The sequence below is a fragment of the Miscanthus floridulus genome, chromosome 14, assembly GCF_019320115.1.
Source record: "Miscanthus floridulus cultivar M001 chromosome 14, ASM1932011v1, whole genome shotgun sequence".
NCBI lineage: Eukaryota > Viridiplantae > Streptophyta > Magnoliopsida > Poales > Poaceae > Miscanthus > Miscanthus floridulus.
Window position 1 is genome coordinate 63237239 of NC_089593.1, and position 23127 is coordinate 63260365.

The 23127-nt window shown below is 44.6% G+C and overlaps 1 protein-coding gene, 3 non-coding genes and 2 pseudogenes across 4 annotated transcripts; all 6 read left to right on the forward strand.

Annotated features, from left to right (window-relative positions):
• The first annotated feature begins 9249 nt into the window (after positions 1 to 9249).
• Positions 9250 to 13469, forward strand: LOC136505902 (heat shock 70 kDa protein 4-like). The gene is made up of 2 exons (XM_066501029.1): positions 9250 to 9565; positions 11463 to 13469. Exons 1-2 carry the CDS (start codon positions 9352 to 9354, stop codon positions 13196 to 13198), a joined length of 1950 nt encoding a protein of 649 aa, XP_066357126.1. The 5' UTR covers positions 9250 to 9351; the 3' UTR covers positions 13199 to 13469.
• On the forward strand, positions 10072 to 10173 carry LOC136506311 (small nucleolar RNA Z194). The gene has a single exon (XR_010771525.1). It is a non-coding gene; the product is annotated as a small nucleolar RNA Z194 (small nucleolar RNA).
• LOC136506276 (small nucleolar RNA Z195/SNORD33/SNORD32 family) lies at positions 10315 to 10396 on the forward strand (annotated as a pseudogene).
• On the forward strand, positions 10627 to 10707 carry LOC136506274 (small nucleolar RNA Z195/SNORD33/SNORD32 family; annotated as a pseudogene).
• On the forward strand, positions 10816 to 10897 carry LOC136506283 (small nucleolar RNA Z196/R39/R59 family). Its single transcript, XR_010771498.1, has one exon. It is a non-coding gene; the product is annotated as a small nucleolar RNA Z196/R39/R59 family (small nucleolar RNA).
• Positions 10956 to 11095, forward strand: LOC136506325 (small nucleolar RNA F1/F2/snoR5a). The gene has a single exon (XR_010771535.1). It is a non-coding gene; the product is annotated as a small nucleolar RNA F1/F2/snoR5a (small nucleolar RNA).
• Positions 13470 to 23127: the final 9658 nt, after the last annotated feature.

Consider the following 23127-nt stretch of genomic DNA (forward strand, 5'->3'; position numbering starts at 1 on the left):
CTACGGATGTAACTAAGAAGCGAAAGAGAATTGATACTGTCTCTTCGAAATTATGGCATTGTCGCTTGGGCCATATTTCGAGGGGGAGAATGGAACGATTGGTTAAGGAATCAATTCTCCCGCACTTAGAATTTTCAGATTTAGAGCAATGTATTGATTGCATCAAAGGAAAGTATGTCAAGAAAATTAAAAAAGATGCCAAACGAAGCACAGGAATTTTAGAAATAATCCACACAGATATATGTGGTCCTTTTTCTGTAAAAAGTGTGGATGGTTATGACTCATTTATAATATTCATAGACGACTACTCTCGTTATGGCAATATTTATCCAATTAAAGAAAGATCGGAAGCATTGGATAAATTTAAAATATTTAAAGCTGAAGTTGAAAATCAGCACAATAAGAAAATCAAGATAGTACGATCAGACCAAGGTGGAGAGTACTTTGGGACATACCCTATATGGCCAAATTCCTAGACCATTCGCAAGGTTCCTACAGAAAAATGACATAGTTGCTCAGTACTCCACACCGGGGGAGCCTCAGCAGAATGGAGTGGCTGAAAGACGTAACCGTACCTTAATGGATATGGTAAGAAGCATGATGAGTTACTCCACATTACTGATTAGTTTATGGATGGAGGCACTAAAAACCGCCATTCACATACTTAATCGAGTACCAAGTAAATCGGTGCCTAAAACACCGTATGAATTATGGACAGGAAGGGAACTCTCACTTAACCATTTGCGTGTGTGGGGCTGTCCAGCTGAGGCAAAAGTGTTTAACCCAAACATAGGAAAGTTAGACTCCAAGACAGTCAGCTGCCGTTTTATTGGCTATCCAGAAAGATCAAAAGGATATCATTTCTATTATCCTGACAGACATACGAAGATTGTAGAAACAAGACACGCTGTGTTCTTGGAGGATAACATGATCAGGGGGAGCATGGTAGCACGAGAAATCAGCCTACAGGAGAAGCGGGTACATGTGCCCACTCCGATGGTTGAAGAACCATTCTTCACGCTACCTGCTGCTGTTGCACCGACAGTACAGGACACTGTAGTGCCAACACCTATTGCAAGTTCTCCCGTGGCGACAATGAATGAACATGAGGAACCTGTCCTTGAGAAACCTATCCTTGAGGAACCTATAGAACCAAATGTTGCACATGAGGAAGAACTACAACAGCCAAATGTGGAACAAGTGCCGAAGGCACCTAGAAGGTCTCAAAGAATAAGAAGATCAGCTATTACTGATGACTATGAAGTTTATGAAACAGAAGAATATCAGATGGGGGATGATCCCACCTCATTTGAAGAAGCCATGAGAAGTGACCACTCATCAAAGTGGCTTAAGGCCATGGAAGATGAATTGAAATCAATGAGTACTAATAAAGTTTGGGACTTAGAAAATATTCCTAAAGGAGCCAAAACAGTAGGCTGTAAATGGGTCTACAAAATGAAATATGACTCCCAAGGGAATATAGAAAGATTTAAAGCGCGACTTGTGGCGAAAGGCTTCACGCAAAGAGAAGAGATTGATTACAATGAGACGTTTTCTCCAGTCTCATGTAAAGATTCCTTCAGAATTATAATGGCACTTGTAGCCCACTATGATTTGGAGTTACATCAAATAGATGTAAAGACGGCTTTCCTAAACGGGGATTTGAAAGAAAATGTTTATATGGCACAACCAAAAGGTTTTGTCGTAAAAGGAAAGGAAAATATGGGATGCCGCCTGAAGAAATCAATCTACGGATTGAAGCAAGCTTTAAGACAGTGGTATTTGAAGTTTGATAGAATGATAAAAGGTTTTGGGTTTGAAGAAAATGTTGAGGACAATTGCATTTATGCAAAGTTCAAGAATAGAAAGTACATATTTCTAATTTTGTATGTGGATGATATCTTGCTTGCTAGTAGTGATATCAATCTACTAATGGAAACGAAGAAATTCTTGTCCTCAAACTTTGATATGAAAGATCTCGGTGAGGCTTCGTTCGTTTTGGGAATAGAGATTCACCGAGACAGGAGAAAAGGGGTTCTAGGATTATCGCAAAAGGCATACATAGAAAAGGTCCTGAAGAAATTTAGTATGCATGCGTGCAGTCCTTCACTTGCTCCTATAGTCAAGGACGATAGATTTGGGGAACATCAGTGTCCCAAGAACCAATATGAAATTGACCGAATGAAAGCGGTACCGTATGCTTCAGCTGTTAGAAGTTTACAATATGCTCAAGTGTGTACATGCCCTGACTTAGCTTTTGTTACCGGGTTACTTGGCAGATATCAAAAGAATCCAGGAATTGAACATTGAAAATTAGTGAAGAAAGTCCTGCGTTATTTGCAAGGTACGAAAGGCCTCATGCTTACGTATAGAAGATCTGATTCCCTGCAGATAGAGGGGTATTCAGATTCTGATTATGCGGGAGATGAAAGAAAATCCACATCAGGATATGTATTTACTCTCGCAGGAGGGGCTATATCGTGGAAAAGCTCCAAACAAACCATAACTACATCCTCGACAATGTATGCCGAGTTTGTAGCATGCTATGAGGCAACGGGGCAGGTGAATTGGTTGAAGAAATTCATACCCGGATTGAAAGTGATTGATGATATAAATGAACCACTGAGGTTGTATTGTGATAACAACCCAGCAGTACAGTATGCTCACAACAATAGGTCAAGTGGTGCTGCCAAACACATTGACATAAAGTACTATGTTGTGAAAGATAAAGTTCGGGATCATATAATAAATCTTGAGCATATAAGTACAGAGAAAATACTCGCGGATCCGCTCACAAAGGGCTTACCACCCAACGTGTTCAGAGAACACGTAGCCGGCATGGGTTTAAGGGAAAGCCTATGATTCCCGAACATACGAAGGACCCAAAGAAAGTTTACATTTCAAAACGGAGAAGTGTATTGTGGCTGTTAGTCCAACGGCACTAATTGTTGTAATGATGGGACAGTTCTATGCACTAATCTGTGATGAAATAGGATGGAAACAAGAAAAAAATATGAATTGAAAGTTTTGAGTATGAAATTAAAGAACGAAGAATAGATGAGAGATTAAGGGAGAGAATGTTAGGATTGATCTCCCACCAGTTAGGCCCAACGGCCTAATTGGGCCTTGTTCTCGCGCCCTGATCGGGGGCGCCCAACCCTACATGGTTGGTGGGCCCCTGTCGCACAGCGCTATAAAGGAAAGGTGTGGGCCAGGGCTCGCGGTACGAGGTTCACCGCGCCGCCAGTCACCCCACCGACATCCTAACCCGAGACCTGATCGAAAGAAGGGGCGCTGCCAGCGACGGGAAGTACCACTGACGCCGGCAACGCCACACCGACACACACGCCGCCGCCGAGGACGCCACAGCGCCGACTCCCTCTCCACCAAACGTCGCTGCCGGCGCGCAGATGGCGTCCGTCAACGAAACACCGGCCGGAGCTTCAACAACTACGGCATTCGATGATTTGCTACCTATCACCCCCCTCTCTCTCTGTGAAACCCGAACATCTATTTCTACTACCAAGACCTCACAATCTGATGAACATGCCTAAAAAGAAAACTAACAAAGACATCTAGATTGGACAGCTAGTAACAATCACTTGAAAAAAAACGTTGTTTTCAGTTATCTGAAATTTAGCACTTCCCTTTTTTTTTTAATGTCCATGCGAGGTACTGAAAAGCATTTAGTTTCCTTTTCCGTATATGCACTCTGAGTTTGACAGACGCTCTTGCTTATGGTATGATTTTGTCCTCACAGATTTGAGCAGCACCTAGCTCTTGCACTTTATTTTGCTTTTTGTCTGGGGTACTAAAAACTGTATTAATTCAGAACTTAAGTAATTTTACCTCCAATCTTTCAAAAAGTTACCAGCCTAACAATAATCAACATTTTCTTGGCTATGTATCACCGATATTTCATTAGCGCAGCTGTAACCTCTGTATTACCATAATGTTTTACGGAGTTGAATATCGCTGTACCCTGTCGTACCGATGTTCCATATCGATGCTATATATCTTCTTGATACCATCCCAGTCTTATTTTTGCGCCCAAGGGGTAAGGGTGGAGTGGAGGTGTTAATTTTGTGTTCTTTTACCCATATAATCGCGATGAATCATTTTCAATTTAATCTTTACTAAAGTATACGATCATCTGCCACGTGTTTTTATCTGATTCGTCCATCAGCCGACCGCACCCCGCTCCACCACTTGTCCCCACCCCCAACACGTCCGAAAAAAAAAACCGTGCATTGGGTTCGACGGGTTGTCCGTATGCCAACGGAAATACATGGGTATCTATCATGTCAGTGCTATGTTTGTGCTGACTAGAGTATGTATACTCCAATAGTGTTTAGTAGTAGTAGCTAGCACATGTACAGTACATGATGTACTACGTACGTTTCTAGCAAATGGTGTTGCCTACTCGATGTGTCAGCGTGTGTGTACTTAGCCTGTGCTCTGTCCAAGATGTAAAAGAGAGGAAATGTCAAGAAACGTAATTTGAAGTACGTAAGAAGCAAAAGCGATCATGTTTTGAGGCGTAACTTCAATCTAATTTGAAGCAGTAAACATCATCACAGAGATAACTATAATAAAAAAAATCTTTTTTTCTTTTTTCTTTTTAAAAAAAGCAAGATTAAGATTGGAGTGAGCCAATGCAGGATTTGGGCCCTATGTATATACTGGCCGGCCCATCCATCTGTCCATTCTGGGCCAGTCAAAATGCTAAAACCAATCTTACCCGTTTCAGCTTGTTTCAGCTTATTCTCTCTCACAGAACACTATTGAATCAGCCAAAATAAGTTCCAAAAAGTGACCGGTCGAACACCCCCGATGGGCAACGGCCCAGGACCATGATCAAATCCTGCAAAAAGGTGACAGCAGGGGGTCAAAGAGCATCTTCATCAGATTAAAGTGGTAGGCGACGTACTTGTCGACAGCGATGTGTCTGTGGTGATTTTGTCAATCTCGATATTTGCCGGTCTAACTCAGTTCTTCGGAGATGCTCATAGAGGTAGGGTGTACGTGCGTGCATTCATAAGGGTGAGTGTGCGCTCGTGTTTGTGAGCGTCCGCTGTAACTGGGTCTCACAAAAAAATCCCTTTCTTTATTTAGTCATAAAGAGAATTTAATAGAAAAAATTGGATTCAACCAACCTTTTTCTCTAATTTTTTTCTCAATTGAGAAGAAGTACCCCTCGATCTCTAAGAAAACGAAACTGCTAGCGCCCGGATCGGACATTCGGGCGCTAGCACCAGCTATGCCCGTCCGCGCGCCCGCTTCACATGGGGACCCATGCCGCTCCATTTTCCACGCATGCGCGCCCCCACGCGGGGCCGCGTCTCGATCTGCGCCCGCTCTTGTTTCCCGCGTCTGCCGCTCCCATACGCATGCACGTGGGCCCAGCAACTGCAAGCAGGTGGCTATGGCAAGTGGGTACAACTACAACATTCAAACACCAGATCTACTTTTGCAACATCCAGTTAAAACCTTTGCAACAAACGTCTAAAATAGATGAAACATTTGGGACATATAGTTGAAACACCATTGCAACATCCCGATCTACTTTTGAAACATTTAGATGCAAAGATGAAACACTTCAGACATGCGTCTAGAACACTTGCAACATACGTGTATAAAAATAGATGAAACATTGGGATAGACACTTGCAACATACGTATACAACTATTGCAGCATATGCAACATCTCGATATACTTTTATAACATCCACGTGAAACAATTGAAACATACATTTGAAATAACTGAAACACTTGAAACATAGGCTTGCAACATGTCTGAAAAATTTCCAGAAACACTTGAAACATAGCATCGTCACGCAGCCATGACCTTAGTAGCCATGTTCCTGTTCCCGTTCCCGTTCCAAACTTAGGGTGTCATTTTATAACATGGGAACGGGAACATTCCCGTTCCGAAACGTGGAACATGGAAATGAGAACGTGGGCCATGTTCCCGTTCACAGGCTGCTAAGGCCATGACCTACTTGGTGGTAACTGCAGCACTGCGTCCACGTTGTTCGACATGAGGGCACGCGAAGAGATCCCGTCTGATTCCGGTGCCAGTGGCGATGAGATGTTGAAGCGCTTCCGCGGGGGCAGGGTGAGGTTGGCACGCAGATGGAGGCCTCGAGGAACTCTATGAGGACGCACTCGTCGTCGGCGGCGGAGCGCACGCCTCGCGCACCGCAGATCGGGGTTGGCGCCGTGCAGATCAGGGGCAGATGCAGGGCCGCCGCGGAGCCTGGAGGTCGCCGTCATGCCTGAGACGAGAGGGTGGGTGCGATGGGATAGGGACGGTCATGCTCTGCTCGGTCTCCTAGGTCGGTGGTGCCTTGCCCGTTGCATGAGGGTTGTTTGGGCTGACGTCGTGGCCCACCAACCGAACAGTCGTGTTGCAAGCATTTGGGCTGACGCCATGGCCCACCAACCGAACAGTCGTGTTGCAAGCATTTCTGCAAAGAAAAGCCAAAGCCGTGTAGCAGTGCAGGGCTAGGATGGTCGCCACAACAACAGCCGCGTGACCGCGTGGCCGCAGGGAGCAGCAGCTTCACCGTGTCGGGTCGAATTGTTGTTGGGCCGCCGCCGCTACGCCAGGCCCCAACCACGCCGGACAGAAAGCATGATACTCTGCTAACTGCCTCGCTTGCCAGTTGCCACGGCAGATCCAGTTATTTGCGCCATTGATAACCACTCAGCAGAATGGAGAGAGCAAAGACGTTGCTTGGCCACTGATAACGTAGTCCAGGCCACCATTAGTGGGTCCTCTACATTTGTGTGGACATGATCGATGAATTCTTGAAATTTCCTGCCCTTACCAATCTGACAGAGACACATGGAAAGCTTTAGACCAAGACCAAGGAAATTACATGGAAGCTAGCACGTCTCATGACTTTCATAGACAGGATGTTGGTCCTTGAGGTACGATGTTGGTTCATAATTCATACTAGTAAACTATAGCGTCCACACTTTGCCTTGATAATTATATATGACAGTTTACTTCAGTATTCTATATGACAATTCAACCACACTATACGTAGCAACGAAGTCTAGGCTCAAATTGGTCGTTTTCTCCTCTTCCTTTTCACTGCTGGTCCTCAATTTTTATTATTTTTGTGTGATGAATATTTTTAATAGAAAAGATAACTACAAAAGGAGTCTACAAGAGTGCCACGTAACTTTCAATTCAACTTCAAGAAGACCAACAGCCCGTTCGTTTGACTATGGCTTATCGTAAACGATCGTAAATTTTTAGCCGGAACAATATTTTTCTCTCACACAAAGTAGCCAGCAGTACTTCTTCACGAACCAGCAACGATACGAACCAGCCAACCGAACAGGCCGTTCTACAAAAAATACTATAGTAAAATAACTATCTCAAAACTACACAATCTAACATATTAGTTTCATAAAACAAAACATATATAGCCATCGCAACCTACACTCTCAGAAATCCATGTGAAAGGAATATACCTTTCTATCTCTAGGTGTAACATGGGCATCCATTGCTCGGTGGGACCCCAACACTTCATGAACGTCAAGATTGTCGTACCTTTTTTTTTCACCCTCCTCTTTAGACCGAGCTTCGGAGTGTGAATATTTGGAAGGGACTCACAAGGAGTTAGTGGCACACTTATCTTAATGGAGCTGACTCTGTTTGGCTGAACTTGGCCCTAAACGTACTCGTGACTAAGGCAAGCCTCCAAGAGCATAGGATCATTAGAAGCAGACATTTCCCAGTCCTCGAGCAGCGGAGACAGCGACACATGAGTTTGTCTATGGAATCCATCTACGAGTCATAGCTAGGCACGGGAGGAGGCCTCAGGTCAAGTAGCACGGTGAGAAAGAGAGCGATGTCTTGCATCAAGGGACAGCGAGCACCAACAAATGGCAAAGAGAGCAGAAGCGATCATGGTGAACCTAGAAAAGTACATTTCCAGCCACGTCCTAGGAGGGCAATGCAATAGGGCGCGTTTGGCTCGGCTCTCCGGGGCTCCGGCTCCTCCACGCAGCGACTGTGCAACCCTGTAGATCACTGTAGTGGCTAAAAAAACAGCTCCAGCTCTTATACAAATGAACGTGGATTGAGAAGGAGCTGCCGGAGCTACGTTTGTGGTGCTCCGCCGGCTCCACCACAGTACCCACATAGTGGCAGAGCCGGAGCCGACGCGAGCTCCACCAAACGCGCCCATAATTTCAACGCGACGAAGGATCTCGTGAACATATTGCCACATGGAAGCCGCAATGAGCAACAGAAACTCGTCAAGGAAGTAGAGCCGCTTGTGTATATGTGGCCTATCCCTTAGGCCATTGGCAGGTTGGCGGAGTCAGTTCTTGATTTGTCAGCGGCTGTCCAGGCGGCGGTGTGCTGAGCCACATTGCAGTAACCCGTACCCCTTATACACCTTCATGTAAACTTAAGCTCAATTTCGTGGTTGGAACAATATACTTTCTACAACTTCTAGATCAATATGTAAGCTCATGGCCCGAATCAACTGTGAACACCTTTTTTCTTCAATGTGTTTGGAACAACATGTAGGCTCAAGCTCAATCCCTATCGTTTTGGCTACTTGGTTGGAGCTTTACATATTTTGAAACAACTATTGGGATTTCGAAAAAAACAGTTGATTGGACACAATATCTTCACTAAATTTGAACATTTATTTTAAATTAAAGATATCATCAAACTTTTATGAAAGATTGTCAAACTTTTTTACCTTGTCGATTTTTTTTTTAAAAAATTGTCAAACTTTTTTGCTGGTATCAATTGCAACTTTTCCTAGAGCTTTGTTGGGCAGATTTTCAGCTCCATGACTCAATTAACCTCGGAGCTAGAGCTATGCTAAACGACGCACAAAAACTGGTAATGGTATGGTGTTTGTTCGAGCCTTTATTAGGAAGGTCGATCTCAGTGGGCTTGTTCTAAGCGGGCCTCCAAGCCGGCCAGCACTTATGGTATATGACTTGGGCCGAGATCTGATCACAGCCCATCCCGTCGTCAAAGATTCCTTTTACTCATGTGAAAGCAACCAAGAAAGGGAAAAAGAGCCGTTTGAACCCGCTCTAAGCCGAAAGGCAACCGCGGAAAGGACTCCGCCACGCGCCCTCGGCCGCACGATCGCATCTCAACGGCTCGGGTCTCCCCACGACGCGCCCAGGAACATTCTAGAACACCACAGCCCACGCGCTGACGCGCCCTTTGGCCCCTATAAAATGTTGCCTCCCCGCGTCCGTCCGTCTCCCTCTCGAAACCCTAGTCCCCTGCTCCTCCCCACAGCCGCCGCCAGTCCCCTCCCGTCCTCTGCGAGACCGTCGCGACCGCTGAGAGCGAGAAGAGATGGCCGGCAAGGGCGACGGGCCGGCGATCGGCATCGACCTCGGCACGACCTACTCGTGCGTCGGCGTGTGGCAGCACGACCGTGTCGAGATCATCGCCAACGACCAGGGTAACCGCACCACGCCCTCGTACGTCGCCTTCACCGACTCCGAGCGCCTCATCGGAGATGCGGCCAAGAACCAGGTCGCCATGAACCCCATCAACACCGTCTTTGGTGAGCACACCCTCGTTCTCGGCTCTTTACTTACTCCTGTTCCAGCTCAGATCCGTTTTGTTTACCGTGGTTAGTGGTTTGGTCTGACCACTGCAGTTTAGCTGGATCTACTTTAGTGCGTGATTTGATTGTGTATAACTTCCTGTCGTAAAAAGTTGCTCAGATCCGATCCACTGTAGCTTGTTGTTGTTTAGATCGGTCGGATCTGAAAGCGATTGTGACTGGTAGTAGTAGTAGTAGTAGTTGCATAGTTATTTTTACTCTTGCTGGACTCGGATCTGTCTCTGTTTGTCCGATCAGCTAGTTTGTAAGACTGTGTAGCCTGACAGCCCGACTGCATAGTGTTATATTACCTGACATGGAATTTTATACATGTTTTTTTTCGTAGATCCATGCAATGTGTTTTTGGTCTGTTGTTAGCGTTAGATCTGTTAATTTTTGGCACCTACTCAGTACTGAAATTCTGATCGGATGGTTCTGGAGTACTATTTGTCAACTCTTGAGCTGGCAGATTGATGATGAAACAATTACCCCAAGCGCTTTATTCCACTGATACCAGTGATGGAAAGCTATGTTAGAATAGCTTTTGTGGTTTTCAATCTGAAACTGCAGATCAAGAGTTCAGTTTTTTTTTAATTTTTTTTTTAATTTTGTGCTATTTTTTTTTCTTCCAGTCATGTCAAGATGGAAAACTTGACTAGAAGATGGCATTTGGATCTGTTGTTTAGTTTCCTTTTGGTTTAAGTAATGGGAGAAGTGATGAGATTATATCCACACGAGATATCTGCATTCTTTATGATGACAACATTGTGCATCACCATCTGATCTCTCATTGCTTTAATCTATTGCTTTTACTAGAAAATATTGGCCCCCTAGTTTAATATTGTACTCTAGCTTTTATGGTTGGTAGTTGGCAACTGCACATCAAGCATCATTACAATCTTTTAAAAATCAAGCATCGTTACAATCTTTTAAAAATGTTGTACTGCTATTTGTTGCTCTGATATTTTGATCATGTCTGTGGTTGAGGTTTATTAGAGTTGTAGAAGATGAATTTTAATGGGAGAAGTGATGATATCATAACATAGGAGATATCTGCATTCATTGTGATGATCACGTCATGCACTACCATCTGATCTCTCTTTAACATTTCATTTTTACTGTAAACTTTTGTCAGTTTTATAGTATCTTGTAAGTCAGCAGTACTCTAAAGTCTAAATAGTTATTTGTTGGTTGTTGTATTTTTTATGTGCAATCTGTGATGCAAATTCCCATTTCCTGAATCACTGTGATTATTGCAACAAAAATCACCATCTTTCGGCTTAGATTGCACCGCAAATTTAGTTTTTATTGCATTCAGAGTATGTTTTCTAGTGTAATTTGTTGTAGTCAATGCCATTTGGTATCTGACTTGCAGTCATTCTTTGTGATTGTGTGTCTCAAAACATGGCAGAATACAAGGGGGAACGGATCTTGCGACACTGGTTGCTCATTTATGAGTTTCCAGTTACTATATGCCCGTTTACATGTTCTGATTGTTCTAATGATCATGACTGAAAAAACTGATGATTGTTTTTTCTTAGCTAGTTAGCCAGCCAGGTGTAATTTGTTTTCTGAATATAGTCTTTTGTTTTTTCTTAGCTAGCTAGCCAGCTAGTGTAATTTGTTTTCTGAATACAGTCTTACTATTATTATTGGAGTTCACTTGATTGGCCTTTCTGCTAGTGGTATCTTGACTGAAAACTGATGTGAATTTTTTATTAGTTATAGGTAGTCTCTGGATTATTATATTTCACTTGATTGATCAAAGATTTATTTAACTGATGGATGATTTCTTTTACATTTCAAATTGTATGGTATTGGAATGCATATCTGACATGATTGCATTTGTATGCAGATGCCAAGCGTCTCATCGGCAGGAGGTTCTCTGATGCCTCTGTCCAGAGCGATATCAAGCTGTGGCCCTTCAAGGTCATTCCTGGGCCTGGTGAGAAGCCAATGATTGTTGTCCAGCACAAGGGTGAGGAGAAGCAGTTTGCCGCTGAAGAAATCTCCTCTATGGTTCTCATCAAGATGCGTGAGATTGCTGAAGCCTACCTTGGCAGCACGATCAAGAATGCTGTTGTGACAGTCCCTGCCTACTTCAACGACTCACAGAGGCAAGCCACAAAGGATGCTGGGGTGATTGCTGGCCTCAATGTGCTGCGTATCATCAACGAGCCAACTGCTGCTGCTATTGCCTATGGTCTTGACAAGAAGGCTACCAGTGTTGGCGAGAAGAACGTCCTCATCTTTGACCTTGGAGGTGGTACCTTCGATGTCTCCCTCCTCACCATTGAGGAAGGTATCTTTGAGGTCAAGGCCACAGCTGGTGACACCCATCTGGGTGGTGAGGACTTTGACAACAGGATGGTCAACCACTTCGTCCAGGAGTTCAAGAGGAAGAACAAGAAGGATATCACTGGCAACCCGAGGGCTCTCAGGAGGCTGAGGACTGCTTGTGAGAGGGCGAAGAGGACTCTGTCTTCCACTGCTCAGACCACCATTGAGATCGACTCGCTGTATGAGGGCATCGACTTCTACTCCACCATCACCCGTGCCAGGTTTGAGGAGCTCAACATGGACCTGTTCAGGAAGTGCATGGAGCCCGTTGAGAAGTGCCTGAGGGATGCCAAGATGGACAAGAGCAGCGTGCACGATGTTGTCCTTGTTGGTGGCTCCACCCGTATCCCCAGGGTGCAGCAGCTGCTCCAGGACTTCTTCAACGGCAAGGAGCTGTGCAAGAACATCAACCCTGACGAGGCTGTTGCCTACGGTGCCGCTGTCCAGGCCGCCATCCTTAGCGGTGAGGGCAACGAGAAGGTGCAGGACCTGCTTCTGCTGGATGTCACCCCTCTCTCCCTTGGTCTGGAGACTGCTGGAGGAGTGATGACCGTGCTCATCCCGAGGAACACCACCATCCCCACCAAGAAGGAGCAGGTGTTCTCCACCTACTCGGACAACCAGCCTGGTGTCCTGATCCAGGTGTACGAGGGTGAGAGGACCCGGACCCGCGACAACAACCTGCTGGGCAAGTTCGAGCTGTCCGGCATCCCCCCTGCCCCCCGTGGCGTGCCCCAGATCACGGTGTGCTTCGACATCGACGCCAACGGCATCCTGAACGTGTCCGCCGAGGACAAGACGACGGGGCAGAAGAACAAGATCACCATCACCAACGACAAGGGCCGTCTGTCCAAGGAGGAGATCGAGAAGATGGTGCAGGACGCCGAGAAGTACAAGTCGGAGGACGAGGAGCACAAGAAGAAGGTGGAGGCCAAGAACTCTCTGGAGAACTACTCGTACAACATGCGCAACACGATCAAGGACGAGAAGATCGCGTCCAAGCTGGCGGGCGACGACAAGAAGAAGATCGAGGACGCGATCGACGCGGCCATCAGCTGGCTGGACGCCAACCAGCTGGCCGAGGCGGACGAGTTCGAGGACAAGATGAAGGAGCTGGAGTCGCTGTGCAACCCCATCATCGCCAAGATGTACCAGGGCGCGGGGGCCGACATGGGCGGCGCTGGCGGCATGGACGAGGACGCCCCCGCGGGCAGCGGCGGCCCCGGCCCCAAGATCGAGGAGGTCGACTAAGCGGCTCGTGTCAGTCGGCTTCGCGCCTGTGTGCTGCTGCAGCCCCTCGGCTGCCGCGAGTTATCGTCGTCGTCGCGGTGTGTCCGCGCTATTAGTAGCTTTGTTTATCCGTGGTTGGTTGGAACTTTGTGGTGGTTAATTATTTTTTGGACCTCGTGATGGTTGGTCGGTCGGTTGGTGAACAATTTTATCGTGGCAAGCGGTTGGTGGGTCGGTTGGTGAACAATGTTATCGTGGCAAGCGCTAAGTAATACTACTACGCTATTATTTATTCTGGTTCGGTATTTGCTTGTGTGTATTTCGCTCGTATTTTGTTTGTTTTATTTTTTCTTAAGATTATATATCAGATATTTTCGGTGGGATTTGTCTTCTTGCTAGTTAGGCTAGCAGAGGCTTAATGACCTAACGTGCTCTGATCGGAGGTCGGTCGGTCAGTCTCTTCGGGCCGTGTCCACGTCATTGTTAGGCTGAAGCTGAACATGGCCGGGCGGTCAAAGGTCTGGCAATGGCCATAGAGCAGGCGGGTGATTTTCCTTGCCTCGAAGCATGCGAGGCCGGCAATTGCCAGAGTGAGCGCTTTCCTCTCTGGCATGGCAGGATGCTGCTTAGCCGAATTAGCGCTGCACCCGGCAAAGCACGAGCAACCCGTCGCTGTGTGGCTATTGTGTACCATTCCCATCGGAATCTCACCGCCTTGGCGTGGCCGTCGCCGCATCCCGTCGGCGTCGCGTCACATGGGCGGACGGGCAGGAATTTTTTTAATTTTTAATATTTTTAAACAATATTTTAATACTACTCTAAAAAAGTAGGCCGTGCCAGCGTTCCTGGCACGACTGTACCACGCTGTCGCGTCACATGCGATGGCGCGACAAGCTGAGCCACCGTGGCAATTATGTTTGACCGATGCTCGCGTGACGTACCGTGAGCTCCGCCCTATCGCGTCAGCGACTCAGGCGCGACAGAGCTGGCGCGCCACGCCCATATAAAGGTCGTGGCCCAACTCGTTTTTCCTCCCCCTCTTCTGGCCGAGCTCGAGATGACATGGTGCAGTAGTGTTCTATCTCTTCTCTTCCTCCCATCCTCTAATTGTCTTAGATGAAGTTTGCATTTGCATTTCAGATCTGATCGGTCCCGTGCATGAGGTTTGACTCCCTCACCTCTATTGTTATTTTTTTTGTTTAGCTAATGTTTTTATACTGCTCTGGTTTACACTGCCGAGTGCAATACTGGCTTTTGTTTGGTTTAATGAAAGTTTCTTCGGCTAATCATGTTTAATATATTATGGTTCATGATGTACTTGTTGAACTTGTATGATTTTTCTGATTGGTTTTCGTTGGCACTGCATTAGGGTTTGATCGCACTGGTTTCGACAACAATATGGGTTGGAGTGTTGTTTGTAAGCCTTCTTGGAAGTGTGTGATTTCAAGTATTTTTGTGTTGATTAGATGTATAGATGAGTTGGACTATGTATGTATAGACATCATTTACATTCAATAAGTTTGTTTTAGGGTTTGGCTTCATGGGTTTACATGATTATAGAGATGATTACGATGGAAATTGTTGTTGAACTGTATAATAGTATTGGTTCATATCTTTGCTTTGTTGAACTACTTTGTAATAGGTTCAATGGCGGTTCCAAATGACAAATAATTCGTGCACCATCCGAAGGATCATGGTGCTATAGGTCCTTTCCTACCAGCAGAGCCAACACCGTTGTGTTACCGTGGGTTACCGGCATTTGTGAAGCAGTCAAGGCATCCCGCGTCAGCTGGGCGTGCTTTCTACTGTTGTCAACTTAAGCAACGTCCCCTGACACTTGATGCCTACCAAGAGGGATGCATCTTCTATCAGTGGATTGATGACGATGAAATGTTTGAGCCGTTGATATGTTGTTTCCTTATGACCCCTGGAAGAGTGTTCCATATGCAGAATATGTTCGTTGGGTTCCGCCGCCACCGAACCCTCCGGAAATGACAGAGGCGGAGATGGTTGACGCTGCTTTGCGCCGTCTAGCCAATCCTCCTAGATGCTATTGTGGAGTGTCGACGCAATTAACTACTCCCAGCCTACGTGGAGCATTCACTGCCTTCTATCGCTGTGGATTGTCAGATTATGTAAGTGATCATAAAAACAATCTATCTCTAAGCTTGTATGCGTTTTGCACATACAATGTTACACTTGGAACATTTGTTTTTTGCAGAGAGAGGTCCCATCTTGTGACTTTGAGGAGTACAACTATGGACCCAAATCGCACTGGCCTTCAGAGTATGAATTTGCAGAGTTTCAAGCAGGCATTAAGCCATGGCCATGCACAAAGATGCTGGACCGTAAGTGCAAGTGTGGCATCAAGGCTCACAAAGGAGTTGTTCTGTCTAAATTAGGATATAGATACTACTGTGGCAATGCTTATGGAGGGCCGTCTGAGTTATGGGTGAGTTGACTGAACCGGTGAAGTTACTACATGAACATAGGCCACCTGTTTGTTTGCTCATTGCTTTGTGTTTGCTTAGGTGGGGAGGACATGCAATTGGGAGGACTTCACCGGTCGTGGAGAGTTAGTGGAGAGGCTGAAGATACATTCGCCACTCGAAAAAGAGAGCAAGCGTTGGATGCGGGAGGAGAAGCAGATGGAGGTGAGGATGAGGTACGGGGTAAAGATGCCATTATGGAAGACCCGTAATAGGATTTTAGAGGACTTTCCTCGAGTGACCGGTTGACAGTTGAGTTTTTACAATAACGAGACCGAGTTGATGAGCTTCTAGCGACAAAACAAGGAGGCCTATAACTTTAAGGAGGCCGAGGATAAGAGGGAGATGGTCTTGTTCCAAAGGCATTTGCGTCGCTTATGTGAGTAATTGATTTCAAAATATGTTTTGACTTGTGCATGTTCTTACAATTGTTGTTAATGAGACATTGTTTTGTTCTTGTAGTCCCCGATGATGCACCGAACGATGGTGAAAGTGCATTTGCCCCCTATGTGGGTTTTGGTGTATTGATGACATCCAAATTAGGGACTAATGAGATCTTAATGAGATATATTACAGCTTTAGTCTCTTGAAAGTTTCAAAGAGTTGATTTAAGATGAAATGGTATCCCTCAATTCTTCAAGTGCAAAAGGCGAACAAACCCAAAGCGCGCTTCAAGCATTTTTAATTTTGTTTTGGGTTTAGCTATGCCGTACTATAAAGAGGAATGCAAGTTTAGGTGGTCTGAGGAAGATAGAGTGCTCAACCATAAAAATAAAATCAAAAGAGAGACACAAAATCACCTCACGAACACTTAGATATAGTTCTTGGACTGAGTTCCGGCCATCGGAAGATCTGGCATTTGGTGCTAGAAGTTCTGGCACTTGAGGACTTAGCCGTTAGCCCGCCTACGCTCGCTCGCCCGTCAGAAGTCCCGACGAGAGTCGGGAGTTCCAGGTGCCGGAAGTTCCGACTCCCGCCGAAAGTCCCGACGCTTTGGGACTTAGCCCCCTGGCTCGGTTCTTGGTCGGGAGTTTTGACGTGAGTCGGAAGTCCCGGCTGCCAGAAGTTCTGGAGTTCCACCGGAAGTTCCGGCTCCAGTTGTGTTGACCACCTTTGACTGTGCCTTGAATAGTGTTTTACAAAAGGGCCGAAAGTTCCGGCGATCTGCATCGAAACTTCTGACCCAGATCTAAACGATTGGATTTCACTATGAGTATAAATAGCTCTCTCCTCTCTTCTAACCATGAACCACTCATTCATTGCTCACCAACCTTCATCCAAAACAACTCTCAAGCATTCAAGGCACCCCTATCCTCTCTCCTTTGCTCCAATCTTTGATTCCCCTAGGGTTTTGAGTGAAAGCAGTGGATTGTGTGAGAGAATCACTTTGGCAAGCTTGAGCACTTGATTTCTTCGTCAAGCTTGTTGGATTTGCGTCTATTACTCTTGGGTTCTTGGAACCCTACCCGGCTAGGCATCACCCAAGAGATTCCATCTCGTGGAAGAGCCTTGGAAAGTTTGTATTACCCTTGATTTCTTAGTGAAAATCTCAAGTAACCTTTGTGGTTGCTTTGAGAGAGGCAAGGAGGTGGAAGAGACTCCGACTTTGGTGGTCACCTCAACATCGAGGATGTAGGAGCTCCTTTGTGGGGTTGCCGAACCTTGGGATAAATCCTTGTGTCCCGCGTGCTTGTTGTTGTTGTGATTTGTTCTATCATATTTGTTCTTGTTAGTTTGTCTTCCTCTCCAACTCTCCTATTAGGGTTTGGACTCAATCTATGGAGTGGTGACCTTCCGGCGTCAAAGGAGCAACCCCAACACTTCACCTTACCACTAGGGAGTGGGGTTGTAAGATATCTTTTACTCAAAGTTCATTTTAGCACTTATAGTAAATTTCACGTAGGTGTTGGAACTCCCGGCTGTTTGCGTTGGAACTTTCGGCTGCCAGAAGTTCCTGCCCAAACAGTCAGAACTTCTGACTGTCACTGATATTTGACTTTGAGTTTACGCAAAAAATTTTAGATATGCCTATTCACACCTCTCTAGGCATTGTTTAGATCCTTTCAATTGGTATTAAAGCAAGGTCTTCTTTTAGCGCTTCACCGCGTGAGAAGAAACAATGTCAGAGACCGACAAGATGCAAGCCGACGCCACCGAGATGGCCAAGAAGATAGCTGAAGAGTTGATGGCTGCTCAAGTCAAGTTCTTTCAAAATAAAATATAAAAGATGTAAGATAAGATGAGCAAGATGAAGGAAGAATTGAGCAAGAAGGTTGATGATGCAATAAGTGGCAAGAATGATGCAACAAGTGGCAAAAATGAAGCAAACAAAGATGCCACTAGTGATATTGGAGCCGGTGAGCATGCTCATGGAAAGGGAATATATTCAAGCATGAACTTCGACTATGGACAACTCATCAAAGGTTCACCTCTACATACCCCTTCCGTCAACATTGGCAAGCCACCTCACTTTGATGGAACGAGATACACCGATTGGTCCTATAAGATGAAGATGCATCTCATTGCCGCAAGACTTTGGAAAGTTGTGGATGTTGGTGTGATGATTCCTACCGATGAAGATAGAGAGATAACTCTGAAACAAGTGCACAATCTCCATCAAAATGCACAAGCCATAGCTTTGCTTGTGTCAAGCTTAAGTCCGGAAGAGTTTAGAAAGGTAAATGGAATAGAAAGTGCAAAGCAAATTTGGGATACTTTGAAAGTGTCATTTGAAGGAGATAAGAGTGAGAAAAGGCAACATTGAGTTGCTTCATGGTGAATTGGAAATATTTGTGTTCTCGCAAAATGAAACTACACAATCCATGTTTGATAGGCTTATGGCATTGGTCAACCGCATAAGACCTCTTGGAAGCACCGAATGGGATGACAACAAGGTTGCTAGAAAGATGTTGAGAACCTATAGAGCCAAGAACAATATGCTAGCGTCCATGATCATGGAAAGGCCCGGTTATGATGAGATGACACCTCAAGAAGTTCTTTCAAAGCTCAAGCATCATGAGTGTCTAGATGAAGATGCAATAAATGCTCACAATCAAAATCATAATGCAATGGGATACAACAAGAATGCAGCCCTAAAGGCAACTCAAGCTCATGAAGGCAAACCCTCTAGTCAAGAGAAGAAGAAGAAAATGAAGGATGATTCCTCAAGTGAAGAAAAAGAGTTCGATGAAGAAGTTGCACTCATCATTAGAAACTTTAGAAAATTTATAAAAAAGAAGAGCAACCGGAAGACTTACGGTGATGGGAAGAGAAGGAATAAGAAGAGGTTTTGCTATGGTTGTGGCCAAACCAGACACTTCATAGCCAATTGTCCTAATGAGAAGAAGAATCACAAGCATGACAAGGATGAAGACATGAAGAACAAAGGCAAGAAGAGAGGTGAAGCTCATCTTGGTGAAGAGTGGGAGTCAAATGATAGTGACTCAAGTGATGATGAGAAGAAGAAGGGAGCTGCAAACATCGCCATCCACCACTCTTCGTCACCGACCATGATCTTCCCCGACTCGACTTCACCACCAAAACTCTTCCCCAATTTATCTTCATCACCAAGGCTCTTCTCCAACCTCATCGACAACGACTACTACACTCCAACTTGCCTCATGGCTAAGGGAGAGAAGGTACATATCTCATCCGATCCCTCTAGTGATGAATATGATAGTTGTGATGAGAACATAGAAGAACTTGAAGCAACCATGATAAAGAAATTTGGTAAAAAGGCCTACACTAAAATAAAAATGCTAATGAATAAATTAGAGAAGAGGGATAGATGCTTGGAGATGCAAGGAGACATAATCACTCAAGAGAGAGACAAGAACCTTGCACTTGAAGCATCTATTGCCGAGGAAAAGATGAAGGTTGAAAAGTTAACCTTTGAATTGTCTTTAGCCAATGACTCAATTAGAAAATTGACTAAGGAACATTCCTTGGTTAATGATCTAATGGCTAGCCTCAAGAGTGAGAAGAGTATAGCTCAAGAAAGCCTCACAAGCTTGGAAGAAAAATACCAAAATCTTGAGCTAAACTATAGTACTCTTTGGGCTAGCACTTCAACTTCTCCTAAGGCAACCGAAGACTCTAATGTCTCCACTAGTAATGGTTGTAAAAGATGCTATAAAGTTGATGTAAATGCATATGCAACTAACCTTGTTGAGCTAGAGAAGAAAGACAAGGAGATTCATAGGTTGAAGATGATCTTGAAGAATGGATGCAAGTGTCAAGAGCAATCCAACAAGACTATATACAAGTTATCAAAGCATCCATCAATCAAGGAAGGCATTGGCTACAATAGGTATGATGGGAAGGCCAATGGAAGGAACATGATCAATGGTGTGCCTTGTGTGAAGTTCAACAAGGGCATTGCTCTTGATGAGCTTATATGCAAGGCCAACAATAAGGTCTACATTCCCAAAATCCAACCTACAAGTGACAAGACAATCAAGATGAAGCAATCCAAGGCCCCTAATCCACAAGTGCCACTTCCACGGTGCTATGCTAGTGACTATATGTGTTGTTGGGGGCATGGATGGCAAGATTGTAGTCAAGTATGTTGGTGCCCAAAAGAGGAAGAAGATTATGAGGAGTGTTTGGGTGCCCAAGTTTTATGTGACTAACCCTCCAAGACCCAAATCCGTTTGGGTACCTAAAAGAAAAGCTTGATTTGTCTTTGTAGGAATATTCCTCCGCCGGAACAAATTAGGTGGTGGATAGTGGTTGCACCAATCATATGATCGGAGAGAAAGACATGTTCACATCATTCCAACCTAGTCATGACCAAAGTAGGAACATTGTGTTTGGTGACAATGGAAAAGGAGAAGTTCTCAGTTTGGGTAAAAATGCTATCTCAAATGATAATTCAATTTCCAATGTTTTACTTATGAATTCGTTGAGATACAATTTATTGTCCGTTTCGCAACTTTGTGAGATGGGCTACAATTGTCTCTTTACGGATAAGGGTGTGGAAATCTATAGAAGGGAGGATTCCTCTATTGCATTTATGGGTCATTTAAAAGGAAAACTCTATCTAGTTGATTTCACATCAAATAGAGTAAATTCCGAGACTTGTTTAATGGCAAAATCTAGCATGGGTTGGTTATGGCATCGCCAACTTGCCCATGTTGGGATGAGGAACTTGGTCAAACTTCAAAAGGGCGAACACATTCTAACAAATGTTTCTTTTGAGAAAGATAGGATCTGTAGCGCATGCCAAGCGGGAAAGCAAGTTGGAGCTAAACATCCCGTCAAGAATGTTGTGACAACCGAAAGGCCATTGAAATTGCTTCACATGGACATATTTGGACCCGTCGCTTATATAAGCCTTGGTGGTAACAAATATGGTTTCGTAATTATTGATGATTATTCTCATTTCACTTGGGTATTCTTTTTGCATGACAAGAGTGAAGTACATGGCATCTTCAAGAAGTTTGCAAAAAGAGCCCAAAATGAGTTTGATGTCAAGATCAAGAGAGTTAGAAGTGACAATGGGACGGAGTTCAAGAACACCAATATTGAGGAGTTCCTTGATGAAGAAGAAATCAAGCATGAGTTTTTGGTTTCATACACTCCACAACAAAATGGTGTTGTGGAGAGGAAGAACCGAACGCTCATTGAAGCCGCAAGAGCAATGTTCGATGAATACAAGACTCCAACTAACCATTGGACGGAAGTGGTTAGCACGACATGTCATGCTATCAACCACTTATATCTTCACAAGAAAAGGGACAAGACTGCCTATGAACTTCTAACTGGTAAAAAGCCTAAGGTGCACTACTTTAGAGTTTTTGGATCCAAGTGTTTCATACTTAACAAGAAATCCAAAAGCTCAAAGTTTGCACCAAAGGTTGATGAAGGTTTCATGCTTGGTTATGGTATTAATGAACATGGATATCGTGTTTTCAATAAAACCATCGGTTTGATTGAAATCGCGGTAGATGTGACTTTTGATGAAACCGACGGCTCTCAAAAGGAGCAAGTCAATGTTGAGATTGTAGGTAATGAAGAAGCTCCACATAAAGCCTTCAAGAAAAGCTTGCAAATGGTGAAGTAAAGCCCATCGAAGATGAAGATGATGACAATATTGTGCATGTTGATCTTGATCCAACCACTCATCATGTTTCATCTAATGAACATGGTGAAGCTTCCGCAACAAGAAATGATAAAGATGAGAGATCAAATGAAACACAAGATTATTCTCATGAAGATGGTGTAAACAATAAGCAGGCTCAACCTCAACTCAACAACGAAGAAAGAAGTAAAGACAACCCTCCAATCTATCATGACCATGATGATGAAGATGATGGCCCCATTCAAAGATCAACTCAAGTGCCACATCCTAGAGTGCATCAATCCATTCAACGGGATCATCATGTTGATAACATATTGGGGAGCATCCGACGAGGGGCAACGACATGTTCTCATTTAGCAAGTTTTTGTAAACATTACTCATTTGTTTCTCCTTTGGAACCTCGTAGGGTGGAAGAGGCAATTGATGATCTAGATTGGATGATATCCATGCAAGAGGAGTTGAACAACTTCACTTGAAATGAAGTATGGTCCTTAGTAGAAAGGCCCAAGCAAAATGTGATTGGAACCAAGTGGGTCTTCCGCAACAAGCAAGATGAGCATGGCGTGGTGACAAGGAACAAGGCAAGGTTGGTGGCTCAAGGATTCACTCAAATTGAAGGCTTGGATTTTGGGGAGACCTATGCACCAGTGGCTAGGCTAGAATCAATTCGTATTCTACTTGCCTACGCCGCTCATCATGATTTCAAGCTATATCAAATGGACGTGAAGAGTGCATTTCTCAATGCCCCCCTATCCGAGTTGGTGTACGTAGAGCAACCATCAGGCTTTGAACACCCCAAGTATCCCAACCACGTCTACAAACTTGATAAGGCGCTCTATGGCCTCAAACAAGCCCCTAGAGCTTGGTATGATTGCTTGAAGGATTTTCTACTCAAACAAGGATTTGAGATAGGAAAGGCCGATGCTACTTTATTTACTCGCAAAGTCAATAATGATATCTTTGTTTGCCAAATATATGTCTATGACATAATATTTGGTAGTACTAATGTGATTTTTATGAGGAATTTAGTAGGATTATGACGAATAGGTTCGAGATGTCCATGATGGGAGAGTTGAAGTTCTTTCTTGGATTTCAAATCAAGCAACTCAAGGTTGGCACGTTCATAAGTCAAACCAAGTACACCAATGACGTGTTGAAGAAGTTTGACATGGACAAGGCCAAGCCCATTAAGACACCTATGCCAACCAATGGACATCTTGACCTTGATCAAGGAGGAAAGGACGTCGATCAAAATGTATATCGCTCAATGATTGGATCCCTCCTTTACCTTTGTGCATCTAGGCCTGATATCATGCTTAGCGTGTGCATGTGTGCAAGATTTCAAGCTAATCCAAAAAATGTCATTTGATGGCTGTTAA

Coding starts and splice junctions, on each gene's coding strand:
- LOC136505902 (XM_066501029.1), top strand. CDS start 9,352: ATGGCCGGCAAGGGCGACGGGCCGGCGATCGGCATCGACCTCGGCACG. Junction 9,566..11,462: donor CCCCATCAACACCGTCTTTG/GTGAGCACACCC, acceptor ATTTGTATGCAG/ATGCCAAGCGTCTCATCGGC.